A 13,705-nucleotide genomic window follows, 5' to 3' on the forward strand; every position below is an offset into this window, starting at 1 on the left:
GAGCTCAAGTCATGTCATCAGTAATTGTCTTTGTTCATCTCTCATCATTTTCTCTTACTGGCTCTAGTTCTTGGGCAGATTTTCCTGAATGCCAAGACAGCCACTAGCAGCTCCAAGACTGTAGCTCACCAGTCCTAGTACACAGAAATCCTTTTTACTCTTCTTTTGAGAAATGTCTGTAGAAGAGTAAAAAGGATTTCTGTGTACTAGGACTGGTGAGCTACAGTCTTGGAGCTGCTAGTGGCTGTCTTGGCATTCAGGAAAATCTGCCCAAGAACTAGAGCCAGTAAGAGAAAATGATGAGAGATGAACAAAGACAATTACTGATGACATGACTTGAGCTCTTGGATATGGTCATGTCTGAAACCATTAACACCTTGACTTTTTGCTTATATGCACAAGTACATTTATTCAGTGCTTTAGTTTGAGTTAAATTTCTGCCATTTTTCAACTGGAGGAGTCTCACCTAAAACTACAGGTTTCAAGTTTCCCAAGTCCAGTCTCTTTCTATCACTCTCAGCCTATTTCTTGGTGTTGACAATGAGAGAACATAGCTGAACTGTATAATACTTTAAATAAAACTATATTGAAAATGCAATAGGGCTTTTTTCCTACTGATACAATCATTATTGGCTTAGGTCTATTTAAAGGAAAAAAAGCTAAAACACTTGCTCTATCTGAACTGCTACTGCTTTCCTTAAAACCAAATTGCTTCGCCATTATAATTTTGAGTTCATTTCAACTATTAAACTATTAACTCAGTGAGTAGTGATCACTAAAAGGGACTATATAGCTTCGTTTTTATGATTTAATTACAACAAAGTGGGGAAACTTCTGTATAGTATGCCTTATAAAAGTTTAGGAGGAAGAACTGATGATAAAAGGAAGGTAGTTTGAAACATCTGCTATTATAATCTGCTACATTAATTCAATTATTTAACAAACACAAACACCTGATCTTCACAGAATAAAAGCATGAAAAAAAATTACTATTTTCTTTTGGTTTGGCAGTTTATTTAAGTAAAATTTGACCTTCATTCATAGATATGTAAGTTGAAGTCTGCATTCTGTTACCAAAGTTACCTATAGACTATTTTATTTTTCAGGCTAATTTTACTCACTGTCTTTCATCTGAAGAGTTTAAGTGATTAAAAAGATAACTGTTTTGAAGACACTGATCTTGAAAGTATGACATTCATGAACATTTTGTTTTCAAGAGGCAGTGGTCATTGCATATTCCTGTGCCAGGAATATCTAAGTCTACAGTGCAAACAACATGGAAGGGAGGAAACTTTTGCTGACCAGGGGCCATGGCATTTTTCAATGTGTGATTTTTAAATAGTAAAAATAAACCAAACTCCCAGGAGAATAGTATCCTCTGTGACAAGATTCAAATTCTCTCTTTGTGGAACCCACACACATGACCCAGCCTTAGACTGCATAGAAATCCTCTGATTATTTATAACCAACACACACATCTCCTGAAACAGAAATTTCAGCATGGAGATGTGGCTGACATGCTAATTACAGCAAGTCCTCAGAGGATCAAAGTCTATTGTCTCTTCTGGAGTTTCATTTCATACTTTCATGTGTCACCCTTTTAGTCAGCTAAACTATGGTCAGCTTTGGCATTTGGGCTTTTGATGACACTAAAAATTTTTCATTTAATTTCAAGTCTATGTTTTATGTAAAAATTATATAAAATGCAAATAAAAGCTAAACAGCATATGTCAGGTTTGTATATTATTTATTTGTTTAATACCTACTTTAAGATATGCTTCTTGATATCAGAGAGTGTGTGTGTCTCTGTGTATGTGTATATATGTTGTGTATATATATGTTATATATGTTTATATTCTATTATGTATATTATGTGTGTATCTTATGCTTAGCATTTTATAACAAGTATAGGCTATATGGAAGTGCCTTTCTCAGGTAAATAAGACTTAATTTCCTGATTAGCACTGAGATCAACACCAATTTAACTAACACTTGGGCACATCTGAAAACAGTTAAAATGAAAGCAGCAGCAGAATAAATTATAATGTAATATTAAACTTCCCTACTTATTTTCTTATGTGTTTATTGATCCAAATGTATTAACTAGTTAACTAAAAGTTTAAAGTTTTAAAGTCTATAGCTCATCTGTGTTAAAATCAATTCAGCCCAAATGTTATCTCTTCCATGAACTGTCCCCTACAGGAAGAAATCCCTTTATCTTCATGCTTACTGCACTTTTCTCTGTACTTCTTAGAGTTTTGCTACTCAGTGTGGGCCTTTGCTCCGCATCTTCTGCCTCACCCAGTAACTTGTTAGAAATGCAGAATCTTGAATCTGCATTTTAACAAGGGCTCAGTTGATTCAGGTACACATTGGGTTTCAAGAAGTAATCCTTAGATATTATATTAATTATGGATATTAGATTATTAATATATTTACCTATTATATTAATAATATAGAATTATACATATATAATATATATATATGTTTAAGAGGACTGCAAATCTCTAGGGACATAGGGTTTATCTCTGGGCCTGTCACTGTCTGTAGCCTCTTGCCTTTCACTGAAGAGTTATTAAATACTGAAGTTATGAATGACTTAATGTAGGCTGGCTTGTAAGTTTGAGTTTGTAAGACTAGAACACCAGAGACTGTGTGCTTCTGCTAGTACCATTTGGCCTGCTTTAAACAGTGATAGTAACAATTTAGGCCATTTACTGAATGACTATTGTGTGCTGAACTAAACATTAACAGACACAATCTCACTTTATCCTAAAACAAGGCAGCTATCATGAGTCCCTTTTTGTGTACATGACTTAGAGCTGAAATGACCCTACTAAGGTCTTTGTAATTTGACTTTTAACTCCTCAAGAGTTGAATTTCTTTCATATGGATTCCAGAGAAGAAAGAGCTACAGATACAGCCAACCAGAACTTCTGAACTGGTGCTGCAGTCCCCTGGGATGACTGAGGATGCATGTTATATGGTAGCAGGTGGCTGGCCCATTAGCTACATTCCAGCTGTTGGACTCCAAAGCCTCTGTCCTTCCCACGTGCTAGATAAGGCTTTAGATAGAGATGGCATTAGCCAAAATTTTTCTGTACAGAGACCACTAGGCAACATTCTTAAGTGATCAGTTGGGGCACAAATACTTTGGGTCACTGATTAGATCCCATCTGCAAGTCTACATTAAGTATTTCATCATGAGCAGGTGCATCTTCTAGGTGCTGGGGAAAATAAAAGAAAGTTTAAGGCCCAGAAATCATATGATCTCCTAGAAAAAATAGATAACGACACCTGAGGAATGAAAACCAACACACTACACTTCAAAACATTGAGAAGAGTTAACACTTATTCATCGTGTTACACAGGCCCAGATTCTTCTTTCTAAATGCTTTGCAGGTTTTATTTAATTCAAATCTACAACAAGCAAATCAAGAATTCTTCTGTCCTTAATTTTGAAGATGAAATAATGAAGGCATAGAGAAGTTAAGCACCAAGGCTATATAACTAGTAGGGTGGATCTCAGCTTTGAAACTCAAAAGTGGAACCACTATTCTATGTTGCTTCTTTATACTGCTATTAAGGTTGACATAGAGGTTTTGTGATCAATGTCATATTAAGGTATGGAAAAACAGATAAAGTTGCTTTTAAAACATTTAAATTTTAAAATATTTTGTGTGCCTCTTTCGATTTGAAATTCATAAAATTGCACTAAATAATTTTGCAAATGCTAGGAGAGGGACATCATCTTAATTTCCATTAGAATCAAAATGTGTTTTTCTAGGGTTATAGGGTTTTACAGTAATCTATCACAATGTTTTCTCTTTGTACCCCCTACATTGTGCAAGTCATCAGAAGATGATGTACAGAGGCATCAGATACCTGCTGAAGCCTGGGCCATCAGCAGTGTGGTGTGAAGGAAAGAGGAAAGGAAAAGGCTTACACTTTGGAGTGTTTCACTGGTTTCACAAAAGCTTTCTGTTATCCTAGTGTTATCGGCTAACTGGTTTTTAGAAGTGTTGTTGGATTTGTTGTAACAATGTGTATGTTATTTTTGGAGAAGTTTGGATTTTAGAAGAGAACTGCTAAGCTACTTGGGCGAAACCTCCAAGATGTGCCCTGCTTCATGATAAGGGGAAATCTCATCTCTTGTGTACTAGAGAAGAAAGGGCAACCTATTTAAGTAGGTTTGGAGGGGCAGGCCTGGCCATGCCAAGACATACTGTTGGGTTAGTTGTTTCCTTTAACTGATCTCACCTTCATAGCATCAGTAAGAATGATGACAACAACTAAGGCAAAGTGCTTCACCAAGAAAACAAATGAAAACTAAAAAATTGCATCTAAAAATTCCCAAGTAGTAGCATGTAGGATATAATTAATAGATTTTACATTTATACTTATTCTTCTTCTGTCTTTCTTTCTTTCTTTTTTTTTTTTGGGACAGAGTCTCCCTCTGTCACCCAGGTTGGAGGGCAGTGGCGCAATCTCGGCTCACTGCAACCTCCGTCTCCTGGGTTCAAGAAATTCCCCTGCCTCTTTTGAGTAGCTGGGACTACAGGCGTGTGCCATCATGCCCAACTAATTTTTGTATTTCTAGTAGAGACAGGATTTCACCATGTTGGCCAGGCTGATCTCGAACTCCTGACCTCAAGAGATCCACCCGCCTCGGCCTCCCAAAGTGTTGGGATTACAGACGTGAGCCACAGCACCTGGGCCCATTTATACTTCATGCTTTCATTTTCCACTTAGAGGACCAGTTCCAGATTAAATACAATGAGTTAAAAGACTTTTAAATTTACTTTTATGATAATCATTCCTATTTATGACTATAAGCTTGCTAGAGCTATTTATGTTACTTTGGAAAATGCCTGCATATTAATATACAATTGATTTCTTTTCAATAATTGGTTAATTGTACTTTATTTTCCTCCCTATGGAATATCTAGGCAATCTGCAATAACATCAGTGATAACACACTAATTTTCTTGGTGAAGATATTTCAATCCAGATGAGAGTTAGTCTTCGCAGTGGAAGATCTTGTTCAGGGGCAATGCTGCCACATATAGTTGAAAACTTGCAGTAATTACATCTTCATGATCTTATTTTGGCAATTCATTTTCCCAGAATCAAAATATAAATTTCTTAAAACTTCCAGGTAACTTAGAGCTGCCTTTGGGTTATCAATTTTGGGTTGTTTTGTATTTACAACACTACGTTTTCTACACAGAGAGCCAAATTTTAGACTATTTCCCCAAATAGAAAATTTATCAGATAGTATATACTGGAAAAGATAAGGGTCTCATAGACTAAATATTCTCGTCAGTTTTAGAACTTTAGAAAAACCTGTGGGCCACTTCACAGAACTTTCTAGAAAAAGACCCAAAAGGGTAACCTAAAGATAGTGAATTTCCTGTATGAGAAGTATGTATTAAGTCACTGGGTGAATTTGAAACAAAACAAAGGATTAGACATTTAAAAAATATGTTACATGCATTCATACATATAACAATAAGGACAAAAAAAATCACACAACGAAGTTTAAAGAAAAACCTACTGCACTGAACCTCCAAGTGATTTCAGACAGAAAGGGATGCCTTTGTAAACAGAGGAAACTAATCTAACAATCATTGGTGTTCCTAACTCCCAGGGTGTGACTACCCCCAATCAGAAACAAGAGCTTCCCTTTTGTGTGAAAGGAAGTACTGACCTTTTTTGGCGAGGCTGTTGTTGGGTTCATACTTCTCAATCAATACTTGGACTTGCTCTTGTTTTAGCGGTGGATAAAGTATTTCATTAAGCCGAGGATCTCGCTGCTTAAGGTTGATAAAATCCATCATCTGGTCAACGGTAAGATATGGTTTGCTTTTGGCACCACTAAAAACAGTTAAAAACCAAAAAATAAGATTTTTTTAAACTAAGTTTCATTCATATATTTGCATTTAACTCTAGAAATAAAATCCTGCTATACTTGATAAGAAAATGCTATTTTGAAACTCTTACCTTGCCCTAAAACATGATTTTATACCTCTATGGGCTGCAAATATCTTGTGCAATTGCTACCACTAAAACCCAGTGCTCTTGAAAAATACCAAATGGGTAAGAAAACTCACAGTAGAAAAACACTGCATCATATGCATAATGGTGCACCACTCTAAACTGAACACAGAGGTTTTTTGATTATGACAGTAAATTTTTGGTTTAATCATCCAGCTCCATGTCCCTAATCATTTAAAGATGTATTTATTATCATTACTTAAAGTAAACAACCTGTTTGAGGATTTTTAAAAGTTACAGTTAGGCTTCAACAAGAGACTATAACTCCTCAACATACCATTCAAACTTCCCATTTCAATTGTATTGATCATCTAAAGACAAAGTCAGTGGTACAAATGTTGCAGATGTTCAATAAATATATGATGGCAATGAACAGCACAAAGCAAGACTATGCAATGTCATTTTCAGCAGTACTGTTTGCCTGTCTTCCATTTGAAGAAATCCTTATTTTGTTTACCACATTTTGTATTGTTTTTCTGTCATGTAGATTTCAGTATTTCAGGAAAGGTAAACTGCTACTTTCCCCATATTTGCCTTAGTGCCTTGGTTTCTTTCTTTCTTTTTTTTTCCTTTTGTTCTTCTAATCTTTCAAAAAAAGTAATGCCTTAATATAAGTTTATAATTTCTAACATAAAAGCAAATAATTCTTCAGCTAAGGGGGTTCTTAGTAATCCAAACTTCTCATGTTGCTAATGTGGCCCAGAGAGATAAAATAACTGGTTCCCAATCCAGAGTTCTTCCTGCGACATGAGTCTATCTCCACTAAGCCAAGATGACACCCTGTTCTACCCATAATCCTTCAACCATACAAAGTTATCTGAGCATACAAAAACAACTACCTCCGACAATATATCACAGCAAACTTGTACTCATTGAAAGCAGTGGTTGCACCTCATGGGCAAGATTGTATGATCCTATCCAAAACATCACACAGGAATATTGCTTTTAAACATAGTGTATGATATTCTTCCATCTCCAATTACCACTCAAAGTCCTGCTCTAGTCACCTGAGAATCAATGAAAGCTGAAAAAGATGTGGGTTAAAATGTGTACTCTTACAATTCTGAAAAGATGTTATCAATTTCAGGTCGAGGGCAAAGGTTGTTGAGGAAAACTCTGTACACTTCTGGAGTGAAATCTTCTTGAGGTATTGAATCATTCTGGGAAATAAAACAACAGAGTCAGCAAATGGTCTTTTTCTTTCCCCAGCTTCCTCCCTCCCTGTTTTTTCTCTGTCTCTTCCCTCCCTTCTTCCTCCCTTCCCTTGCCTTCTCCCCCTCTTTCCTTTCTTTTTCCTTTTCTTCTAGGCGGTCAGAGTAAACATTCATAACATACCTATGAGGTCAACCGTAGTGTTCATTTGGACACTGACTTTAAGATGTCAAACCCTTTTTTCTGTGGCTTTTTCAGTTTAATTTAAGCTTAAGAAGTTTCTCCTGCTAAAGGGATGTTAACGCCATTTCCTACATACATTTTCTAAAGTAAGTTAGACCTAGGAAAGATAGTCTGTTTGGCAGAATTATTTTTAGGTTTTTTTTTTTTTTTTTTTAAAGTAATTACCGTAGAGACAGACAGAGTCAAAATGAAAACATAAATTCCAATTTTGTGTCATTTTTTTCCAATGTTCCCTCTGGTTTAAATAATCTGATAAGTTGTAAAACAGTTTTCATAAGTAGGACAGCACTAGTCATTATTTTTCCACTGATTGCTCCTGGTCCTATTGTTTAGGAAGCAAGTCATTGATATAAAAGGCCACTTCTATGACTTATTTTTCTGTTTAGTTGGGCTGCCATGGAAACCGGAAGCATGTATTCAAGCCTTTGTTAACAGGAAGGACATTTTTCATGCAGTCTTCCTATTTCAGGTACGTGTTAATGTGATTCTTTTTCTTTTTCAAACCCTTAAACAAAAGAACACACCCTTCCTTTTACTGTTTTCATATGTTTTGAAATGTACAGTTATACGAATGTCTAAAAATTATTGTCCGAAGTTGTTCACCACCTGCAAACAGATAAGAGAACTTAGCTCACCACTCGGCCAATAGCAGAAGACCCATATTTGTGGAATGAATGAATGAAGTAATATTTCCTTTACTAAATCCATGTATAGAGATAGAAAAAAATCTATGTTGCAAAACAGAATTTTGAGACAACCAAACAATACATGAATCATTATACATAGATGTGTTGTGTCATTATAACTTAGGCTACTTGAGCACAAACTTTGAAATAAACACAAGTAGTCAAATCCAAGAGCAGTGGGGACTTCTTGTGAATTGTTTTATTAGTATATTGGCATTCATAAAAAGGGAACAAGTATAACCTGCAAGCACGTTTCCAAAATTCCACTTGATTTATAGAAAGAGAGAAATCTCTTTAGCTGGAGACTGCACGCTTTTCAGTTCCACCCTCTGTCTAAGTTGGACACCTGGAGCTCTGTAAATAGTTTTAATAGATGAAAATGACCCTATCTACCTTACTTATTGGCTGTTAGGCACAAGGAAGAGAAATACTTAAAATCAATTGCGAGAACGTGCTCAGTGACACTGCTGGCCGACTCAAGTGCCTCCAGCTTTACTGGATTTTATGAACCCCAAGCGTGTTCTCCTATTTTCCCTACTAAATACAGTTCACTTCACTTCCCCTTCTACCAACTTCATCCAACATACACATAAATTAATTTGATCTAAGGAGAGCAATAATTGTCATCCTTCACTTACTGACCTCTCTTTTCCTTCCCGTCTCAGTTTATAACTTCTTTTTCTGGAAAGCCTTGCCTTCCCCTTGAACTGGGTTTTGTCTTCCAATTGTGCACACATCCCACCTTGCATGTCTCACATTTCAACACTCAATGTATTGTGCTCCCAGCTATACAATTCTCTCTATTCTTTGCTAATCTGCAGATGCACACAAGCTAGGATGTGTGTCTTGTCTGTTAATGGCTCAATTTCCAGTATGCCACATAGAGTAGGTACAAATAAATATTTACTAAATGAATGGATGTAATTTATTGAGAAATGTGGAGAAATTGACAGCGAATACTCATGTGCTGTTATTTCCTTTGAAATATCAGATTTAACTAACATAATTTACATAAGAGTCCTGACACATAATTTGATGGAACAATATGCTTTACTAAAATCTTACCATTGTTCATGCACTAGCTGTGAATTAGGAGGGGTCAAATTAATGAGATAATCTGAATAAACACAAATTATTTTCATTGCGAGTTGGATGTTAGCATATTGAAAGAAGAAAACATTTCAACATAGCTGATTTTCTTTGTCTCATTTTTCTTTTGCCCAACTTGACTGATGAGGATACCCCAAAGTCTTTGGGGTTAGTAGGTGAAAATGGAAAGAAAAGTGTTCGGTAAAGAGGAGTTAAAATAAGTAAGCATCATTGAAAGCTAAAATGAAAGGGTATAGGAGAGATGTTTAGGTAAAAGCTATGGATAATCCCTAATTCCTTGCAGTTTAAACAAGACTGAAATTCACAAAGCTAATTCACATACTTTCTCTTTCTGGATCTCACAACTTGGTGAAGTGAATGGCATGGATTCATTTTTCCTGTTTGTCTAGGAGGAAAGCCAAGGTCTCATACTCTAAAGATCCTACCCAACATTCAAATATTCCTCTGTGAACCCTTCCTGACCACATCAGCTAGACATGACACTACTTTTTCTTTGTGTTCACAGTCTCCCTTTATCTATCTTCATCATTGCATCCTTCCACAGCTTTTCCTTTATTTTTTATATGTCTTATTTTCTACTGAACTATGAGCTTTTGAGTGACATGACAATCTCTTATTGAATTCCTTTGTGTTCCCAGCATGGTGCCCGGCATATAGTAGATACCTAACCAGTGTTTGCTGGATGAACCCAGGAGATGATATCAGACCTTGGGTCTTCCCTTTTAATCCAGGACTTGGTCCATCACATCAGGCACCCAATATAAAATGCACTGTCAGTGATTACTTCTTGTTGTTTGACCTTTTTGAAGGATGACTTAAGAAGGCTAGTATAATCTAAATTAGTAATGTGAACCAGGCCCATTTATTTTAGAAACTGCAAAGTATTGGCAAACTTGAAAAAATTGAATTGTTTCAATATCATGCTTGTATATAAGGACTCTCAAGGGAAAAATTTTAACAATCTTGGTGGTAGCACTGGTGGCATTTGCATTTCTAGATTTCATAGACCTGGTAATGAATATATCCAAACGCCAAATTAAAATAAAACAAGATCCCCCCAATATATGCATATGAAAAATACTCAAAATGAGAATAATAATTAGCATTTACAGTATATCAAACATAGTTCTATGAGCTTTACTTGAATATTTTCATGTAAGCCCATCAACTCTATGCAGTTGGCATTATTACTATACTACTTTTATAGATAGGAACACTCAGGTGCTAGGAGGTTACAAAACTTGTCTAAGGTCCTGGGTGAGCAAATGGGTGTGATGAGGTGACAATGACTATATTTTGAATCTGAGTTGCTTAATTCTATACTTCACACTGTAAGCAAGTACACTAGATATTCCTATTAGTTTTGGGATGGTGGTTTGCATTTTCTTTGTTATACATTTCTAGATTTAAAAAATAATTATACGAGAAAAGGGTACTTAAATTTCGGAAAAAAATTCAGAAAAAAATGTTATTTTAAAATATATTAATTCATCGAAGCAGACTCTAATGAATAAAGTCCATATATAGACTTGTTTGTCTTGACAAGTTGATGGACAATTTCCCAGTAAATTCAGAAATTCAACATGTTGTTAATATTTTTATTCTGAAACCATAAAGAAAACATTGAATTAGCCAATTAGCCAAGGAATACATGAAATAATTACAAGTAAATCACTCATAATGAACTGAATACTTAATGTGGTTTTAAAGTAGAATTTTGATATTAGTGACATTAAGAATCACAAATACAAAAATGATTGTTTCTGATTTATATTCAGGATGTAAGGCATAGAAGAAAGGCAACATACTACAGTTACACACAGAAGTCATTTTATACATTTTATTCGTAGTATTTAGTAAAATTTATACTATTCTTCAAATTTAAAATAATTAAGTTCTCTTTGTATTACATGTGTGTCCATCAACTACAGTAAACTTTATTATTTGAAACAAATACATGGGTTTATTCCTGATCTTCGTTAAAATGCAACTCCATATGCCAGTGCTATGGCAAGACTACAATACAATTCCAAATGTCACTGAGCTCTTTTCAAGTTAATAAGCCTTAAATCAAGGGAATTTGGTGCAAATAAACTATTTTCAGTTCTCAGAAAGTTTGTGGGTAAAGTGGTAATTTTTTGAATACGGAACAGTTTTCAAGGGTCTCACTGGAAAATACATTTGGGTTGTTAACAGAAGGACAGCAATTGCTTTGTCTCTCTCTTTGGATTCAGTACTACCTTTTAACAATTACGGTAACTTCAGGCTAGCAACTGTAATTTCGAAAGAGTAGTACCTTCTAAAGGAACGTGTTATTCTAGTGGATCATGTTGGCCAGGATACAAGTTCAAGTACCTTATTTATCCCTAACAATGTTCACAAAGATCCTGTTTAAAAAAAAAAAAAAATCTCAACAGGATATCCACTGTATTTCTGGTAATATATCTATTTACAGAGCACAATTAAATCTAGTTTAAGTGACTTGGCTACAAAATATGCTCCCATTTATGCAGAACCATCTATGATTTATATAACCCTTTTCTTCCGTGGCTTGTTTAAAATACCTCTTGTCAATATGACCAACATTTTTTGCTAATTAGTGGATATTTTCTAGAGTCATTGTTAAGAGGTCTTGTTATGTTAGAAATGAAATTTTCATAGAGATTTAAATGGAGTTTTGATTCGTCATAGTCAGTTCACAGAAACATTTATTTCCTAGCCCTCTGAAAACTGTCCTTTGTTTTTAGATTTTTAAAAAGCATTCTAATTTTATAAGTCATACCCAAGTATTATAACTTTACTATGAATAACAATTTTTTCAAAGTTTTAGCATAGAGCTTGTTTTTTAAAGTTATCTCCAACTTTAGATAATTTCATTACATTTAATTTGTTAGAGAAAATTTTTTTCGAATTTAAACATGACTGCTGTTATTTGAATCTCATTTTCCTTTTAAATTTGTCTGAAGTTGACATTGGTCTGAAAGTTTGAACATACAATAAACATAGTAGATTACATAATGTATATTTATTGACTGAATGGTCAAAATCCAGTTGTTTAGAAAATTACAATTTACGGGGAATTGGTTGATGCATTTAATTTTCTATTCCTTCTTTCCCTTAGCTAGATTCATAAGTTAAATATTTTGATTATTATATTTTACGAGATGTTATCCAGAAAAGGTAAAATCAGAAGTGATTGCAAAGGAAAAAGAATTCTTTGCATGTCTTTGCAAATCCATCTCTCAGGTTTTCTCTTTATGCTTGAATGCAGTGGTCTTTTTCAGTTGCTCAAACCCAGTAGGGTAATTATTTCCAGCCTCAGGGATTTGCATGCATTGTTTTCTTTTTCTGGAATGAGCTTCCCTTCTTGCAATAGTAGCTCTCCAGTCTTTCTTTTTATAGCACTCCCCCCAGTTTACAAATGCATTTGTTGGCATGCTTATTGGCCAGTTTCCCCAGAAGACTCTATTGTCCTTGAAACCTTGAGTTTCATTTTCTTCACTACCATATTCTCAATGCCTACGGGCACATAGTAAGTGCTCAAGAAATATTTGTTGAAGTTGGGGACAGGACTTTAATTGTTATATTGTTTCTACTCCAAAGCATCTAACAAAAAAGCAACAGGAAGCAGGTTCAAACATTTTATTTTGCTTGATAAAATGAAGGTGAAAATGTTTTGGGGGAGCCTTTCCACAGCTCTGCTCACTTTTTGCAGCCTTATTAGCTTTTTCCACCTATAGAAGAAAGGTGATAGTGGAGAGGTGCTCTTCTTTCTTTCTTGTGACCTACCAAAGTTGTTAATGAACTTTGCTGTTTGGAAAAGTCTTCACAACAATAATTGGCTGATAAATTTAACCATGGCACTCAATACTTTTATAATTCAATCATAAGTCTAAGAATGGTTTTGCAACCTTATTTAGTGCAACTTGAATATTGCTGGCACATTCTGAGGGGCTCAAAGGTTCTTCCTATATGTTATCCTTCGGTAAATGCTTCCTTGTTGCTTAGATACTAAGATAAAAATAATTTGTAATAGAAAGGAGAGCTCTGCATGAGAAAAAAGTTTTATGCAATGGACTTCCAGAAACAATAGTAATAAATCATTTTAGAGCCAGTAACATAGAAATTAATCAAAATGAAAGCAAATCATTTCATTTGAGGTGGTTAATGTACATGATGTACATTGTATGTGTCAGGCATAAAAACAAAAAGCATGTTACATGCTTGTCCTCTCACTTACTTTACCACCGTATGAGCAAAGTAGGTGTTATCCAACCTAGTTAGATCCTACACCCCTCTCAGTAAAAACTTTCTGAGCACAACTCTGTAAAGCAGGTAAATAAATTTATTTATAAGCACACAGCACCATACTAATTGTGTACATAGCTTATAAATCTTAAAACTAAACATTCTAAAATGCTAAGGTGAGATGAAATTAATATTTCAGATATCTTGCT

General features: G+C 34.9%; 1 protein-coding gene across 1 annotated transcript in view; it reads right to left on the reverse strand.

The window, feature by feature from the left end:
* The window catches only part of PLCB1 (phospholipase C beta 1), a 258,291-nt gene that overhangs the window by 224,491 nt on the left and 20,095 nt on the right, over window positions 1-13,705 (reverse strand). The window contains exons 5-6 of the mRNA XM_017868878.1: window positions 7,117-7,217; window positions 5,711-5,877 (exon numbers count right to left, since the gene is read on the reverse strand). Of these exons, the coding sequence (XP_017724367.1) occupies window positions 5,711-5,877; window positions 7,117-7,217 (268 nt within the window). The remainder of the gene's footprint in view (window positions 1-5,710; window positions 5,878-7,116; window positions 7,218-13,705) is intronic.

Source organism: Rhinopithecus bieti, unplaced genomic scaffold (assembly GCF_001698545.2).
Source record: "Rhinopithecus bieti isolate Rb0 unplaced genomic scaffold, ASM169854v2 scaffold_4658, whole genome shotgun sequence".
In the NCBI taxonomy this organism is placed as follows: Eukaryota; Metazoa; Chordata; class Mammalia; order Primates; family Cercopithecidae; genus Rhinopithecus; species Rhinopithecus bieti.